Raw genomic sequence first — 13,773 nt, forward strand, 5'->3', positions numbered from 1 at the left:
CTAGCAACGGCTCAACCTCTCTGGCTGCTGAAGATAGGCGCGGTACAAGGGAGTAGACAGAAGCAAGGTCGGACGTAGCAGAAGGTCGGGGCAGGCAGCAAGGATCGTAGTCAGGGGCAACGGCAGAAGGTCTGGAATCACAGGCAAGGAACACACAAGGAACGCTTTCACTGGCACTAGGGCAACAAGATCCGGCGAGGGAGTGAAGGGGAAGTGAGGTGATATAGGGAAGTGCACAGGTGTAAACACTAATTGGAACCACTGCACCAATCAGCGGTGCAGTGGCCCTTTAAATCGCAAAGACCCGGCGCGCGCGCGCCCTAGGGAGCGGGGCCGCGCGCGCCGGGACAGAACTGACGGGGAGCGAGTAAGGTACGGGAGCCGGGGTGCGCATCGCGAGCGGGCGCTACCCGCATCGCGAATCGCATCCCGGCCGGAGGTGGTAACGCAGCGCCCCGGGTCCGTGGAACCGACCGGGGCGCTGCAGTGAGGGAAGTGTAGCGAGCGCTCCGGGGAGGAGCGGGGACCCGGAGCGCTCGGCGTAACAGTACCCCCCCCCTTGGGTCTCCCCCTCTTCTTGGGGCCTGAGAACCTGAGGATCAGACTTTTGTCCAGGATATTGTCCTCAGGTTCCCAGGACCTCTCTTCTGGACCACAACCCTCCCAATCCACTAAAAAAAAAGTTCTTCCCCTGACCTTTTTAGAGGCCAAAATCTCTTTGACAGAGAAGATGTCCGAGGAGCCGGAAACAGGAGTGGGAGGAACAGATTTAGGAGAAAAACGGTTGAGGATGAGAGGTTTAAGAAGAGAGACGTGAAAGGCATTAGGGATACGAAGAGAAGGAGGAAGAAGAAGTTTGTAAGAGACAGGATTAATTTGACACAAAACTTTAAAAGGACCAAGATAGCGTGGTCCCAACTTATAGCTCGGGACACGGAAACGGACATATTTAGCGGAGAGCCATACCTTGTCTCCAGGGGAAAAAATGGGAGGAGCTCTTCTTTTCTTATCTGCGAATCTCTTCATGCGAGAAGAAGCCTGTAAGAGAGAATTTTGGGTCTCTTTCCATATGGTGGAAAGATCACGAGAAATTTCATCCACAGCGGGCAGACCAGAGGGCAAGGGGGTAGGGAGGGGGGGAAGAGGGTGACGGCCGTACACCACGAAAAACGGAGATTTGGAGGAAGATTCAGAGATTCTGAAATTATACGAGAATTCGGCCCAAGGTAGAAGATCTGCCCAGTCATCCTGGCGGGAGGAAACAAAATGTCGTAAATAGTCACCCAAGATCTGGTTAATTCTCTCTACTTGTCCATTGGATTGAGGATGGTATGCAGAAGAAAAATTTAATTTAATCTTGAGTTGTTTACAGAGAGCCCTCCAGAATTTAGACACAAATTGGACGCCTCTATCCGAGACGATCTGTGTAGGCAACCCGTGAAGACGAAAAATGTGTACAAAAAATTGTTTAGCCAACTGAGGCGCTGAAGGAAGACCAGGAAGAGGGATGAAATGTGCCATTTTGGAGAATCGATCAACGACCACCCAAATAACAGTGTTGCCATGGGATGGGGGTAAGTCAGTAATAAAATCCATACCAATCAGAGACCAAGGTTGTTCGGGGACAGGTAGAGGATGAAGAAAACCAGCGGGCTTCTGGCGAGGAGTCTTATCCCGGGCACAGATAGTGCAGGCTCGCACAAAGTCCACCACATCAGTCTCTAGAGTCGGCCACCAATAGAAGCGAGAGATGAGTTGCACAGATTTCTTGATGCCCGCATGACCTGCGAGATGGGAGGAGTGACCCCATTTGAGGATCCCAAGGCGTTGGCGTGGAGAAACAAAGGTCTTTCCTGGAGGAGTTTGCCTGATGGAGGCTGGAGAAGTGGAAATCAGGCAGTCAGGAGGAATGATGTGTTGAGGAGAGAGTTCAATTTCAGAGGCATCTGAGGAACGAGAGAGAGCATCGGCCCTAATGTTTTTATCAGCAGGCCGAAAGTGAATTTCAAAATTAAATCGGGCAAAGAACAGAGACCACCTGGCCTGACGAGGATTCAGCCGTTGGGCAGACTGGAGGTAGGAGAGGTTCTTGTGATCGGTGTAAATAATAACTGGAAATCTTGATCCCTCCAGCAGATGCCTCCATTCCTCAAGTGCTAATTTAATGGCTAGAAGCTCTCGATCCCCGATGGAGTAGTTCCTCTCCGCCGGAGAGAAGGTCCTGGAAAAAAAACCACAAGTAACAGCATGCCCGGAAGAGTTTTTTTGTAGAAGGACAGCTCCAGCTCCCACTGAGGAGGCATCAACCTCCAATAGGAAGGGTTTAGATGGGTCAGGTCTGGAGAGCACGGGAGCCGAAGAAAAGGCAGACTTGAGTCGTTTAAAGGCGTCTTCCGCTTGAGGAGGCCAAGACTTGGGATCGGCATTTTTTTTTGTTAAAGCCACAATAGGAGCCACAATGGTAGAAAAATGTGGAATAAATTGCCTGTAATAATTGGCGAACCCCAAAAAACGTTGGATGGCACGGAGTCCGGAGGGGCGTGGCCAATCTAAGACGGCAGAGAGTTTATCTGGGTCCATTTGTAGTCCCTGGCCAGAGACCAAGTATCCTAGAAAAGGAAGAGATTGGCATTCAAACAGACATTTCTCTATTTTGGCATAGAGTTGATTATCACGAAGTCTCTGAAGAACCATACGGACATGCTGGCGGTGTTCTTCAAGATTGGCAGAAAAAATCAGGATATCGTCCAGATATACAACAACACAGGAGTATAGTAGATCACGAAAAATTTCATTAACAAAGTCTTGGAAGACGGCAGGGGCGTTGCATAGACCAAAGGGCATGACCAGATACTCAAAGTGTCCATCTCTGGTGTTAAATGCCGTTTTCCATTCATCCCCCTCTCTGATGCGGATGAGATTATAAGCACCTCTTAAGTCCAGTTTGGTAAAAATATGGGCACCTTGGAGACGATCAAAGAGTTCAGAGATGAGGGGTAGGGGGTAGCGGTTCTTAACCGTGATTTTATTAAGACCGCGGTAGTCAATGCAAGGACGTAGAGAGCCATCTTTTTTGGACACAAAGAAAAATCCGGCTCCGGCAGGAGAGGAGGATTTACGGATAAAGCCCTTTTTTAAATTTTCTTGGACGTATTCAGACATGGCAAGAGTCTCTGGGACGGACAGAGGATAGATTCTGCCCCGGGGTGGAGTAGTGCCCGGGAGGAGGTCAATGGGACAATCATAAGGCCTGTGAGGAGGTAGAGTCTCAGCTTGTTTTTTGCAAAAAACGTCCGCAAAGTCCATATAGGCCTTAGGGAGACCGGTTACATGAGGAAGCACAGGGACACGGCAAGGTTTACTGGGAACCGGTTTTAAGCAGTCCTTGGAACAAGAGGGCCCCCAACTCTTGATCTCCCCAGTGGACCAATCCAGGATTGGGGAATGGAGTTGAAGCCAGGGAAGTCCAAGAAGGATTTCAGAAGTGCAATTGGGGAGGACCAACAGTTCAATCCTCTCGTGATGAGATCCGATGCACATTAGAAGGGGCTCCGTGCGGAAACGTATAGTACAGTCCAATCTTTCATTGTTTACACAATTGATGTAGAGGGGTCTGGCGAGACTGGTCACCGGGATGTTGAACCTGTTGACGAGAGAGGCTAAGATGAAATTTCCTGCAGATCCAGAGTCCAAGAAGGCCACAGCAGAGAAGGAGAAGGCAGAGGCAGACATCCGCACAGGCACAGTAAGACGTGGAGAAGCAGAGTAGACATCAAGGACTGTCTCACCTTTGTGCGGAGTCAGCGGACGTCTTTCCAGGCGGGGAGGACGGATAGGACAATCCTTCAGGAAGTGTTCGGTACTAGCACAGTACAGGCAGAGATTCTCCATGCGGCGTCGTGTCCTCTCTTGGGGTGTCAGGCGAGACCGGTCGACCTGCATAGCCTCCACGGCGGGAGGCACAGGAACAGATTGCAGGGGACCAGAGGAGAGAGGAGCCGGGGAGAAGAAACGCCTCGTGCGAACAGAGTCCATATCCTGGCGGAGCTCCTGACGCCGTTCGGAAAAACGCATGTCAATGCGAGTGGCAAGATGGATGAGTTCATGTAGGTTAGCAGGGATTTCTCGTGCGGCCAGAACATCTTTAATGTTGCTGGATAGGCCTTTTTTAAAGGTCGCGCAGAGTGCCTCATTATTCCAGGATAATTCTGAAGCAAGGGTACGGAACTGTACGGCATACTCGCCAACGGAAGAATTACCCTGGACCAGGTTCAACAGGGCAGTCTCAGCAGAAGAGGCTCGGGCAGGTTCCTCAAAGACACTTCGAATTTCCGAGAAGAAGGAGTGTACAGAGGCAGTGACGGGGTCATTGCGGTCCCAGAGCGGTGTGGCCCAAGCCAGGGCTTTTCCAGACAGCAGGCTGACTACGAAAGCCACCTTAGACCTTTCAGTGGGGAACTGGTCCGACATCATCTCCAAGTGTAATGAACATTGGGAAAGAAAGCCACGGCAAAACTTAGAGTCCCCATCAAATTTATCCGGCAAGGATAGTCGTATTCCAGAAGCGGCCACTCGCTGCGGAGGAGGTACAGGAGCTGGCGGAGGAGATGATTGCTGGAGCTGTGGTAGTAACTGTTGTAGCATAACAGTCAGTTGAGACAGCTGTTGGCCTTGTTGCGCAATCTGTTGTGACTGCTGGGCGACCACCGTGGTGAGGTCAGCGACAACTGGCAGAGGAACTTCAGCGGGATCCATGGCCGGATCTACTGTCACGATGCCGGCTGGCAGGTAGTGGATCCTCTGTGCCAGAGAGGGATTGGCGTGGACCGTGCTAGAGGATCGGTTCTAAGCCACTACTGGTTTTCACCAGAGCCCGCCGCAAAGCGGGATGGTCTTGCTGCGGCGGTAGTGACCAGGTCGTATCCCCTAGCAACGGCTCAACCTCTCTGGCTGCTGAAGATAGGCGCGGTACAAGGGAGTAGACAGAAGCAAGGTCGGACGTAGCAGAAGGTCGGGGCAGGCAGCAAGGATCGTAGTCAGGGGCAACGGCAGAAGGTCTGGAATCACAGGCAAGGAACACACAAGGAACGCTTTCACTGGCACTAGGGCAACAAGATCCGGCGAGGGAGTGAAGGGGAAGTGAGGTGATATAGGGAAGTGCACAGGTGTAAACACTAATTGGAACCACTGCACCAATCAGCGGTGCAGTGGCCCTTTAAATCGCAAAGACCCGGCGCGCGCGCGCCCTAGGGAGCGGGGCCGCGCGCGCCGGGACAGAACTGACGGGGAGCGAGTAAGGTACGGGAGCCGGGGTGCGCATCGCGAGCGGGCGCTACCCGCATCGCGAATCGCATCCCGGCCGGAGGTGGTAACGCAGCGCCCCGGGTCCGTGGAACCGACCGGGGCGCTGCAGTGAGGGAAGTGTAGCGAGCGCTCCGGGGAGGAGCGGGGACCCGGAGCGCTCGGCGTAACAATATATATATATATATATTCTAGTAATTTGCTGATTAAGGTTACAGTCACATATACATATCATGGTGAGTATTTTGCTGCAGAGTTTCTGCAGCTGTTTTTGCTACCCATTGTCCTCAATGGATAGCAAAATCTGCAGCAAAATATACACGTGAACATACCCTTGCACTGCATTTAGAAAGTTTTTAGACCCTTTATTTTATTTTCCCCCCTCATTTTGCACTCAATGCTCCATAATGACAAAGCAAAAATAGAATTTGAAAAGTGCACTGTCATTTGCCAAAACTTTTAATGTAATGTAGATAATGCTACATGCAATAATAAATGTGTGAAGGCCCCATTCAGCGAGAGCACTATACAGTGGCACATAGGGTGCCCATAGCTCTGTCCTTTATGATTGCAGAGACACCATGTGCTGTCATGTAGGGTCTGCCATGGGCATGAGGACAAATTGTGATGTCTTTATTATGTTCTTTACTGTACTTTTCCTTCATTACATACTGCCAGATAACTACTTATAATACACCTTTGCTTTCAGTATAATAACCTTTGTTACCCCTTTGATTTTCAGATATTGATGAGTGTGAACATTACAATGGTGGATGTGACTCCAACTGTACCAACTCTGAAGGAAGTTATGAATGTAGTTGCCTAGAAGGTTACGCTTTAATGACAGATCAAAGATCCTGTACTGGTAAGTAAAAAAAAAAAATTACATGAATGTGTATCTTAGACATGTAAAACGGATATTGAATTGACTTTTCTTTTTAGAAAAAATACTAGTATTTAAGTGTTTTTTTTAGTATTTACAGTGCAATATACATATTTTACATGCATAAGCTATATGTACGCCTTTGCTTAAGGTAATATCTACTTAGTACTGTACTAATTTTTGAATCAGTGGAGGAATGCTTCTAAGGCTGGGTTCACACTACGTTTTGTCCCATACGGGAGCGCATACGGCAGGAGGGAGCTAAAACCTCGCGCTCCCGTATGTGACCGTATGCGCTCCCGTATGTCATTCATTTCAATGAGCCGACCGGAGTGAAACGTTCGGTCCGGTCGGCTCATTTTTGCGCCGTATGCGCTTTTACAACCGGACCTAAAACCGTGGTTGACCACGGTTTTAGGTCCGGTTGTAAAAGCGCATACGGCGCAAAAATGAGCCGACCGGACCGAACGTTTCACTCCGGTCGGCTCATTGAAGTGAATGACATACGGGAGCGCATACGGTCACATACGGGAGCGTGAGGTTTTAGCTCCCTCCTGCCGTATGCGCTCCCGTATGGGACAAAACGTAGTGTGAACCCAGCCTTACTTCAAAAAATAGGAAACACCTTGAGTGATAGAATCTCTAGAAATCTCATCCAAGCCCTCTTAGAGCCAGAGTTCTCAGTAATTCCCACCATTGCTAAAGTATCTGATTTCTAATTAGTAAGGCTTGTAATAGATTACCAAACCATTTGGTTTGGAACTAAACAAGAAGTTAAAGAAGCAGGATTTTTTTCTTATATAGTGCAGCACAGGCTGTTATAAGACACTAGTAAAGAAAAACATAAAAGCCAGCTAACTTATATACAGTATAGTCCTCAAAGGTCCTCGAGCATACATTGTAGTGATTGAAAGCACAGGACAAGCTTGCCGAGCCATTTCCTCGGTAGAAAATGCAAAATATAATCCAAAATTTGTGATGTCCAGCTCACAAAATAACAAAAAAAAGTTAAAAGTCCAAAATTTTATAAATCATCTTAAAGGAAAACGGTCATATGTTTTCTCCCGCACTATCCACAGGTACCGGTGGATAGTGCGGGAGACGCTGAACATTTTGAGTCCTACCTTGCCAGGATGCGCTGCTCCGGTCGCCAGTTATAGCAGTTTTTCAGTATATTTAAATTAGCTGCTAAATGGCATGGGCGGGGTTAATGCCTTCATCTGGCACTGTGACATAACCGCCGCCCAGCCCGCAGCACCGCCCTGCTAATAACATAGTTACATAGTTACATAGTTAGTATGGTTGAAAAAAGACATACGTCCATCAAGTCCAACCAGGGGATTGAAGGGAAGGATGTAAGGGGATAAGGGAAAGGGATGTAGTTTTATAATTCTGCATAAGCATTAATGTTATTTTGTTCCAGGAATGTATCTAACCCTGCTTTAAAGCTGTTAATTGTTCCTGCTGTGACCAGTTCCTGAGGTAGACCGTTCCATAAATTCACAGTCCTCACGGTAAAGAAGGCGTGCCGCCCCTTTAGACTAAACCTTTTCTTCTCCAGACGGAGGGAGTGCCCCCTCGTCCTTTGGGGGGGTTTAACCTGGAACAGTTTTTCTCCATATTTTTTGTATGGGCCATTTATATACTTATATACGTTTATCATATCCCCCCTTAAACGTCTCTTCTCAAGACTAAACAATTGTAACTCCTTTAATCGCTCCTCATAGCTAAGATGTTCCATGCCCCATATTAGTTTAGTCGCGCGTCTCTGCACCCTTTCCAACTCCGCAGTGTCCCTTTTATGAACAGGCGACCAAAACTGAACAGCATATTCCAGGTGAGGCCGTACCAATGCTTTATAAAGGGGGAGTATTATGTCCCTGCCCCTCGAGTCCATGCCTCTTTTTATACATGACAATATCCTGCCGGCTTTGGAAGCAGCAGCCTGACATTGCATGCTATTTTGTAGTCTGTGATCTACAAGTACACCCAGATCCTTCTCTACCAGTGACTCTGCCAGTTTAATCCCCCCTAAGACATACGACGCATGCAGGTTATTAGTACCCAGATGCATAACTTTACATTTATCCACATTGAACCTCATTTGCCAAGTGGATGCCCAGACACTTAGTCTATCCAAGTCATCTTGTAACTTATGCACATCCTCTATAGACTGTACCGTGCTACAAAGCTTGGTGTCATCTGCAAAGATAGAAACAGAGCTGTTAATACCATCCTCTATATCATTGATAAATAAATTAAACAGCAGCGGGCCCAGTACTGAACCTTGGGGTACACCACTAATAACCGGGGACCAATCAGAGTACGAATCATTTACCACCACTCTCTGGGTACGATCCATGAGCCAGTGTTCAATCCAGTTACAAACTAAAGTTTCCAAGCCCAAGGACCTTAACTTACCTGTCAGATGTCTGTGAGGGACAGTATCAAATGCTTTGGCAAAATCCAGAAACACTATATCCACAGCCATTCCTCTGTCAAGGCTTCTACTCACCTCTTCATAAAAGCAAATTAGATTGGTTTGACAACTTCTATCCTTAGTAAACCCATGCTGGCTATCACTTATAATACTATTATCCCCTATGTATTCCTGTATGTAATCCCTTATAAGTCCTTCAAACAATTTACCCACAATGCACGTTAGACTTACCGGTCTATAATTGCCTGGCGAAGACCTAGAGCCCTTCTTGAAGATTGGTACCACATTAGCCTTGCGCCAGTCCCTTGGCACAATACCAGACACCAGAGAATCTCTAAATATCATGAACAAGGGTACAGATATTACTGAACTTATCTCTCTAAGAACTCTTGGGTGTAGTCCATCCGGCCCTGGAGATTTGCTTACATTTACTTTACTTAACTTACCTTGTACCATCTCTACATTAAGCCAGTTCAATACATTATATGATGTGTTACCAGCACTGACCTGACCAATGTCAGCTCCTTCTTCCATAGTATATACAGAACTAAAGAACCCATTCAGTAGCTCCGCCTTCTCTTGATCGCCCGTGACAACCTCCCCATTATCATTATTAAGGGGTCCTACATGCTCTGTCCTTGGTTTTTTTGTATTTATATATCTAAAAAAATATTTAGGATTAGTTTTGCTTTCTTCGGCCACCTGTCTCTCATTTTGAATTTTTGCTGTTTTTATTACATTTTTACAGATTTTATTAAGCTCCTTGTACTGTTTAAATGTTATAGCTGACCCATCAGATTTGTATTTTTTGAAGGCTATTTTTTTGTTGTTTATTGCTCTTTTAACCTCATTTGTCAGCCATGTAGGATTTAGTTTTAATCGTTTATATTTGTTCCCCTTTGGTATATATTTAGCTGTATAGTTATTTAGAGTTGATTTAAAGATGTCCCATTTACCTTCTGTATCAGTATTTGAGAACACCTCCCCCCAGTCTATGTCCTGTAGTGCAGCCCTCAGCCCAGGGAAATTTGCCTTTTTAAAGTTATATGTTTTTGCTTTCCCCGTCTGTCTTTGTTTTCTACATTTTAAGTCAAAAGTAACTATATTGTGGTCGCTATTACCAAGGTTTTCCCTCACAGTTACATTACCAACCAGCTCTGCGTTGTTGGAAATGATCAGATCCAACAAGGCATCACTTCTTGTTGGGTCCTCCACAAACTGGCCCATAAAATTATCCTGCAATAAATTTAGGAATTTTCTCCCCTTTGTAGTTTTAGCCAACCCCCGGCCCCAATCTATATCTGGATAGTTAAAATCTCCCATTATTACCACTGTACCTGCCCGGGCGGCCCTCTCTATTTGTTTATACAGCCGACCTTCTATCTCTTCAGTGATATTAGGGGGTCTGTAAATTACACCAAATATTATTTTTTCAGTATTTCCCTCCTTTTGTAATTCTACCCACAGTGATTCCACCTCCTCAGAATCATCACACACTATGGCATCGTTCACATTGACTTTCATACCACTTCTTACATACAGACAGACTCCACCACCTTTTCTGTTCATTCTATCCTTGCGAAACAATGTAAACCCCTGCAGACTGACAGCCCAGTCATGCGAGGAGTCCAGCCATGTCTCAGTGACCCCAACTATATCAATATGTTCCTCCAGTATCAAGGCCTCAAGCTCCCCCATTTTATTTGCTAGGCTTCTGGCATTTGTGAACATACACTTTACATTTCCATTAAGTTTTACACATATAGTCTCACTAATTGGATTTTCAGAGTTATTGGGGTTAATGTCATTTTTTGAGTTATAAGGGCTAATTGTACTATTTAAGTTATTGGGGCTAATGGGATTTTTTGAGTTATTGGGTCTAACGTTATTATTTAAGTTATTGGGGCTAATGGGATTTTTTGCGTTATTGCGTCTAACGTTATTATTTAAGTTATTGGGGCTAATGGTATTTTTTGAGTTAATGGGGCTTATTGTAGTTATTGAGTTATTGGGGCTAATGGAATTTTTTGAATTATTGGGATTACAATTTTTCGGGCTACATTTATTTTTACAGCTGGTTTGTAACGCATGAATCTCCTTATCCACGGTTCTTAACCTCCCCCCACAGGACTCCTCTCCACCCGCCATTATGTCCTGACCCCTCTCTAACCTATCCATCCCACTGTCTGCTTTCTTTGTAAATATTCATATAATGTCTTACACTCTCCTTCTCATCCCGGCCGATACTGCGCATGTGCGGGATTTCCTACTATACCCAGAAGCGGTCTTCAGCGCTGCTTCATTAGTCTGGAGCAGCGCTGGAGTAAATCGCAGCATTTACATTCACTATGGGTGCTTTTCCTTTGTGCTGATTTTAAGATCATTTATTCAACTCTTTTTTTGTTATTTTGGGATCTGGACATCACAAATTTTGGATTATATTTTGCATTAGACAGTAATGTAGAAGTTCTTGTTTAAGTCTTGTGCTTTCCTGATTTAGCTCATGTGGCAGGGATGGGATAGGCTCCATATTAAATATAAAATGGTTCTGTAATGCTGTTTACCTTTACCATGAACTTTAACCACAAAATTATCTTTGTTAAGTTTTAGATCCCTAGTATCCCCTAGACTTCCTGACAATATCCCTTATTTTACAGATATGAGCTTAGAGGGAAGAGGAGGGTATCTATGGAATGACTGGCTATTTCTGCTATAAAGTACAATGTAGATGTGTATCCAACTTCCCCGCAGCTTTTTACTGTAATCTGTAAGGGACATATTCTCTTGGAGTATACACTGCATGCCTACCAATATAACATTTATGGATTGAACTTAAGAGTGGTATTTGGTGTGTACGAATTCAATGAGAAATTACACAGTGATTCGCTCGTTGAACTGATCCCATAAACTTCAAACAGAAGCAATCGAAATCGAGGAATCCACCATAGGAAAAGAATTGTCCAAACTGGTCCAGATTCATATAATACATCTACATAGCATACATTTATAAACTAATTTGAGTAAAACATGCCTGGGCCATTAAACTGAACATAAAATCTATAGTCTATACCCCACTGGAAGGAACATAGAAAATGCTAATTAAACCCCTTGCTGACCCACACTGGTGTGAGGTGAAGCAGCCAAGCTTTCCGCCAAGATCAAGTCATCAAACATAATAGTCTATTTACAGGAACATAGATTTATTGTGTGAATGCTGACAGCCCTTTTCTCTATTTGGAATGGAAAGTTAAAGTTAGAAGCCACTTAAAGGCCTGTTTTTTTCTTAGTCTAGCTGCATAAAAAAGAAGGTAATATTTATATATACTGGTATTACAGCCTGTGGGGCAGGGAGCATCAGAGGGATAATGTATATTATCTTATATAAAACAGTCCTTGGGTTGTCCCTGTCTATCAATTTTGAAACACTCAGCTATATCTTTTATGGTTAGGGTAAAAACCAATATGGCTTCCTTTACAGCTGGAATTTATCACCCAGTAGACCCCTTAGTATTATCATATGCTTTGATGCATTCTTCGTGTATGACCAATTTACAGAGTCTTGGAAAGCTTTAGTAACACATTAAGTGGAGCTCATAAAGACAAACGTATGTTGTGATTGTACTTCCTAATAAGGCAATGGTCACATTTCCATTGTGTTCTCTGCTGTTCTGGGTCCATTCGGCTCCTTCTTTTTGTGCCCAACGTCGCCAAAATGGGTTGGAACACAACTGACTCCTCCCCCGTCAACACCAGGTCGGACGGATTCCATTGACTTGAATGGGGTCCATCTGGGATCCGGTAGCTTGAAAGGGTTAAAAGGGTTATGATTTTTAAAAGGTAAGGAGGAAAAAAACAAAAATGCAAAAACTGTAAAACGCTGAGTCCTTAAGGGGTTAATTGAAGTAATTTACAAATCTGCTTAACTTTCTGGAGCCAGTTGATATGAAAAAAAAAAAAGTTTTTTCATGGAATACCCCTTTAATGATTGCTTTGTACTTACTATAGTCAACCTTTTATAGGACTATAAATCAGCTTAGAGAACCATGTCGGATAAAATAGGTGAGGGCTAGACACTGAAACGTCAGGTAGCTCCTTGAGGAATGTATTTTTGTACTATTGTAAAGTACATAGAAAGAAAGGTTCAACACCTTAAGGACCATGGACGTGTATACACGTCCAGGCTGAATGCACGTTTAGCCATTAGGACGTGTATACTCATCCATGGCTCTTGAGGGTGCTGCCCAGTGCACCCACGAGATCGCAGCAGGGACTCGGCTGTAACACACAGCCGGGACCCTGCCGCAATGCCGGGACTGAAGTAAACTTCAGTCCCGGCATTTTAACCCTTACAGCCGCGGTCGGAAGTGACCGCTGGCTGTAAGTGTTATGACAGAGGGAGGGCGCTCCCTCTGTCACCCCTGCAGCGATCGCGGGGTGCTGTGTGTAATCCCCGGCGGGCGGGGACCTGCGTTACTGCCGGGACAGAAGAAAACTTTGGTCCCGGCAGTTTAACCCTTACAGCCGCGGTCGGAAGCGACCGCGAGCTGTAATTAGTTTTGACAGAGGGAGGGGGCTCCCTCTGTCTCTCTCCTGTAGCACCCTCCTGTAGCACCCCACTATCGCGGGGTGCTGCTGCTTACCTGGGCAGCTGGGGGTCTTTATTAGGACCCCCAGGTCTGCCCCGGTTATTGCCTGACAGGACGTGCCTGAGGCACGTCCTGATATGCTGCCTGCTAGTGTAAAACTGGCAGACAGCATATAACTGCAATGCTTTGGAATACTAAGTATTCCAAAGCATTAAAAAAAAAGTGTGAAAAAAATATAAAATAAATAAAAGTGTAAAAAAGAAAGTGTAAAGACAATAAATGTAAAAAAAAAAGTGTAAAAAAAATAATAAAAATACATTTATTAAATAAATATACTCAAAAATAAAAATGCATAATGTGTAGGATCACATGGCGCACATCCGCAGCATATTACATGCTGCGGATGCCCGCCAGCAGTCACGATAATGAGCTCCCTGCTGCAGATAGGTAGCTTTGTGTGTCCACTCATAACGGCGGATTTCCTGCCGGCAGTCATGAGCGGATACACTGAGCTACCAAGCCACAGCAGTGATCTCGCCCCTTGTGACTGCTGGGGGGCATCT

General features: G+C 45.6%; 1 protein-coding gene across 9 annotated transcripts in view; it reads left to right on the plus strand.

The window, feature by feature from the left end:
- FBN1 (fibrillin 1) overlaps positions 1–13,773 on the plus strand; it is a 267,073-nt gene that overhangs the window by 178,490 nt on the left and 74,810 nt on the right. For all 9 annotated transcript variants that reach the window (XM_056572267.1, XM_056572268.1, XM_056572269.1 and 6 more), the window contains one exon: positions 6,044–6,166. In XM_056572267.1, the coding sequence (XP_056428242.1) occupies positions 6,044–6,166 (123 nt within the window). The remainder of the gene's footprint in view (positions 1–6,043; positions 6,167–13,773) is intronic.

Source organism: Hyla sarda, chromosome 4 (assembly GCF_029499605.1).
Source record: "Hyla sarda isolate aHylSar1 chromosome 4, aHylSar1.hap1, whole genome shotgun sequence".
Lineage (NCBI taxonomy): Eukaryota > Metazoa > Chordata > Amphibia > Anura > Hylidae > Hyla > Hyla sarda.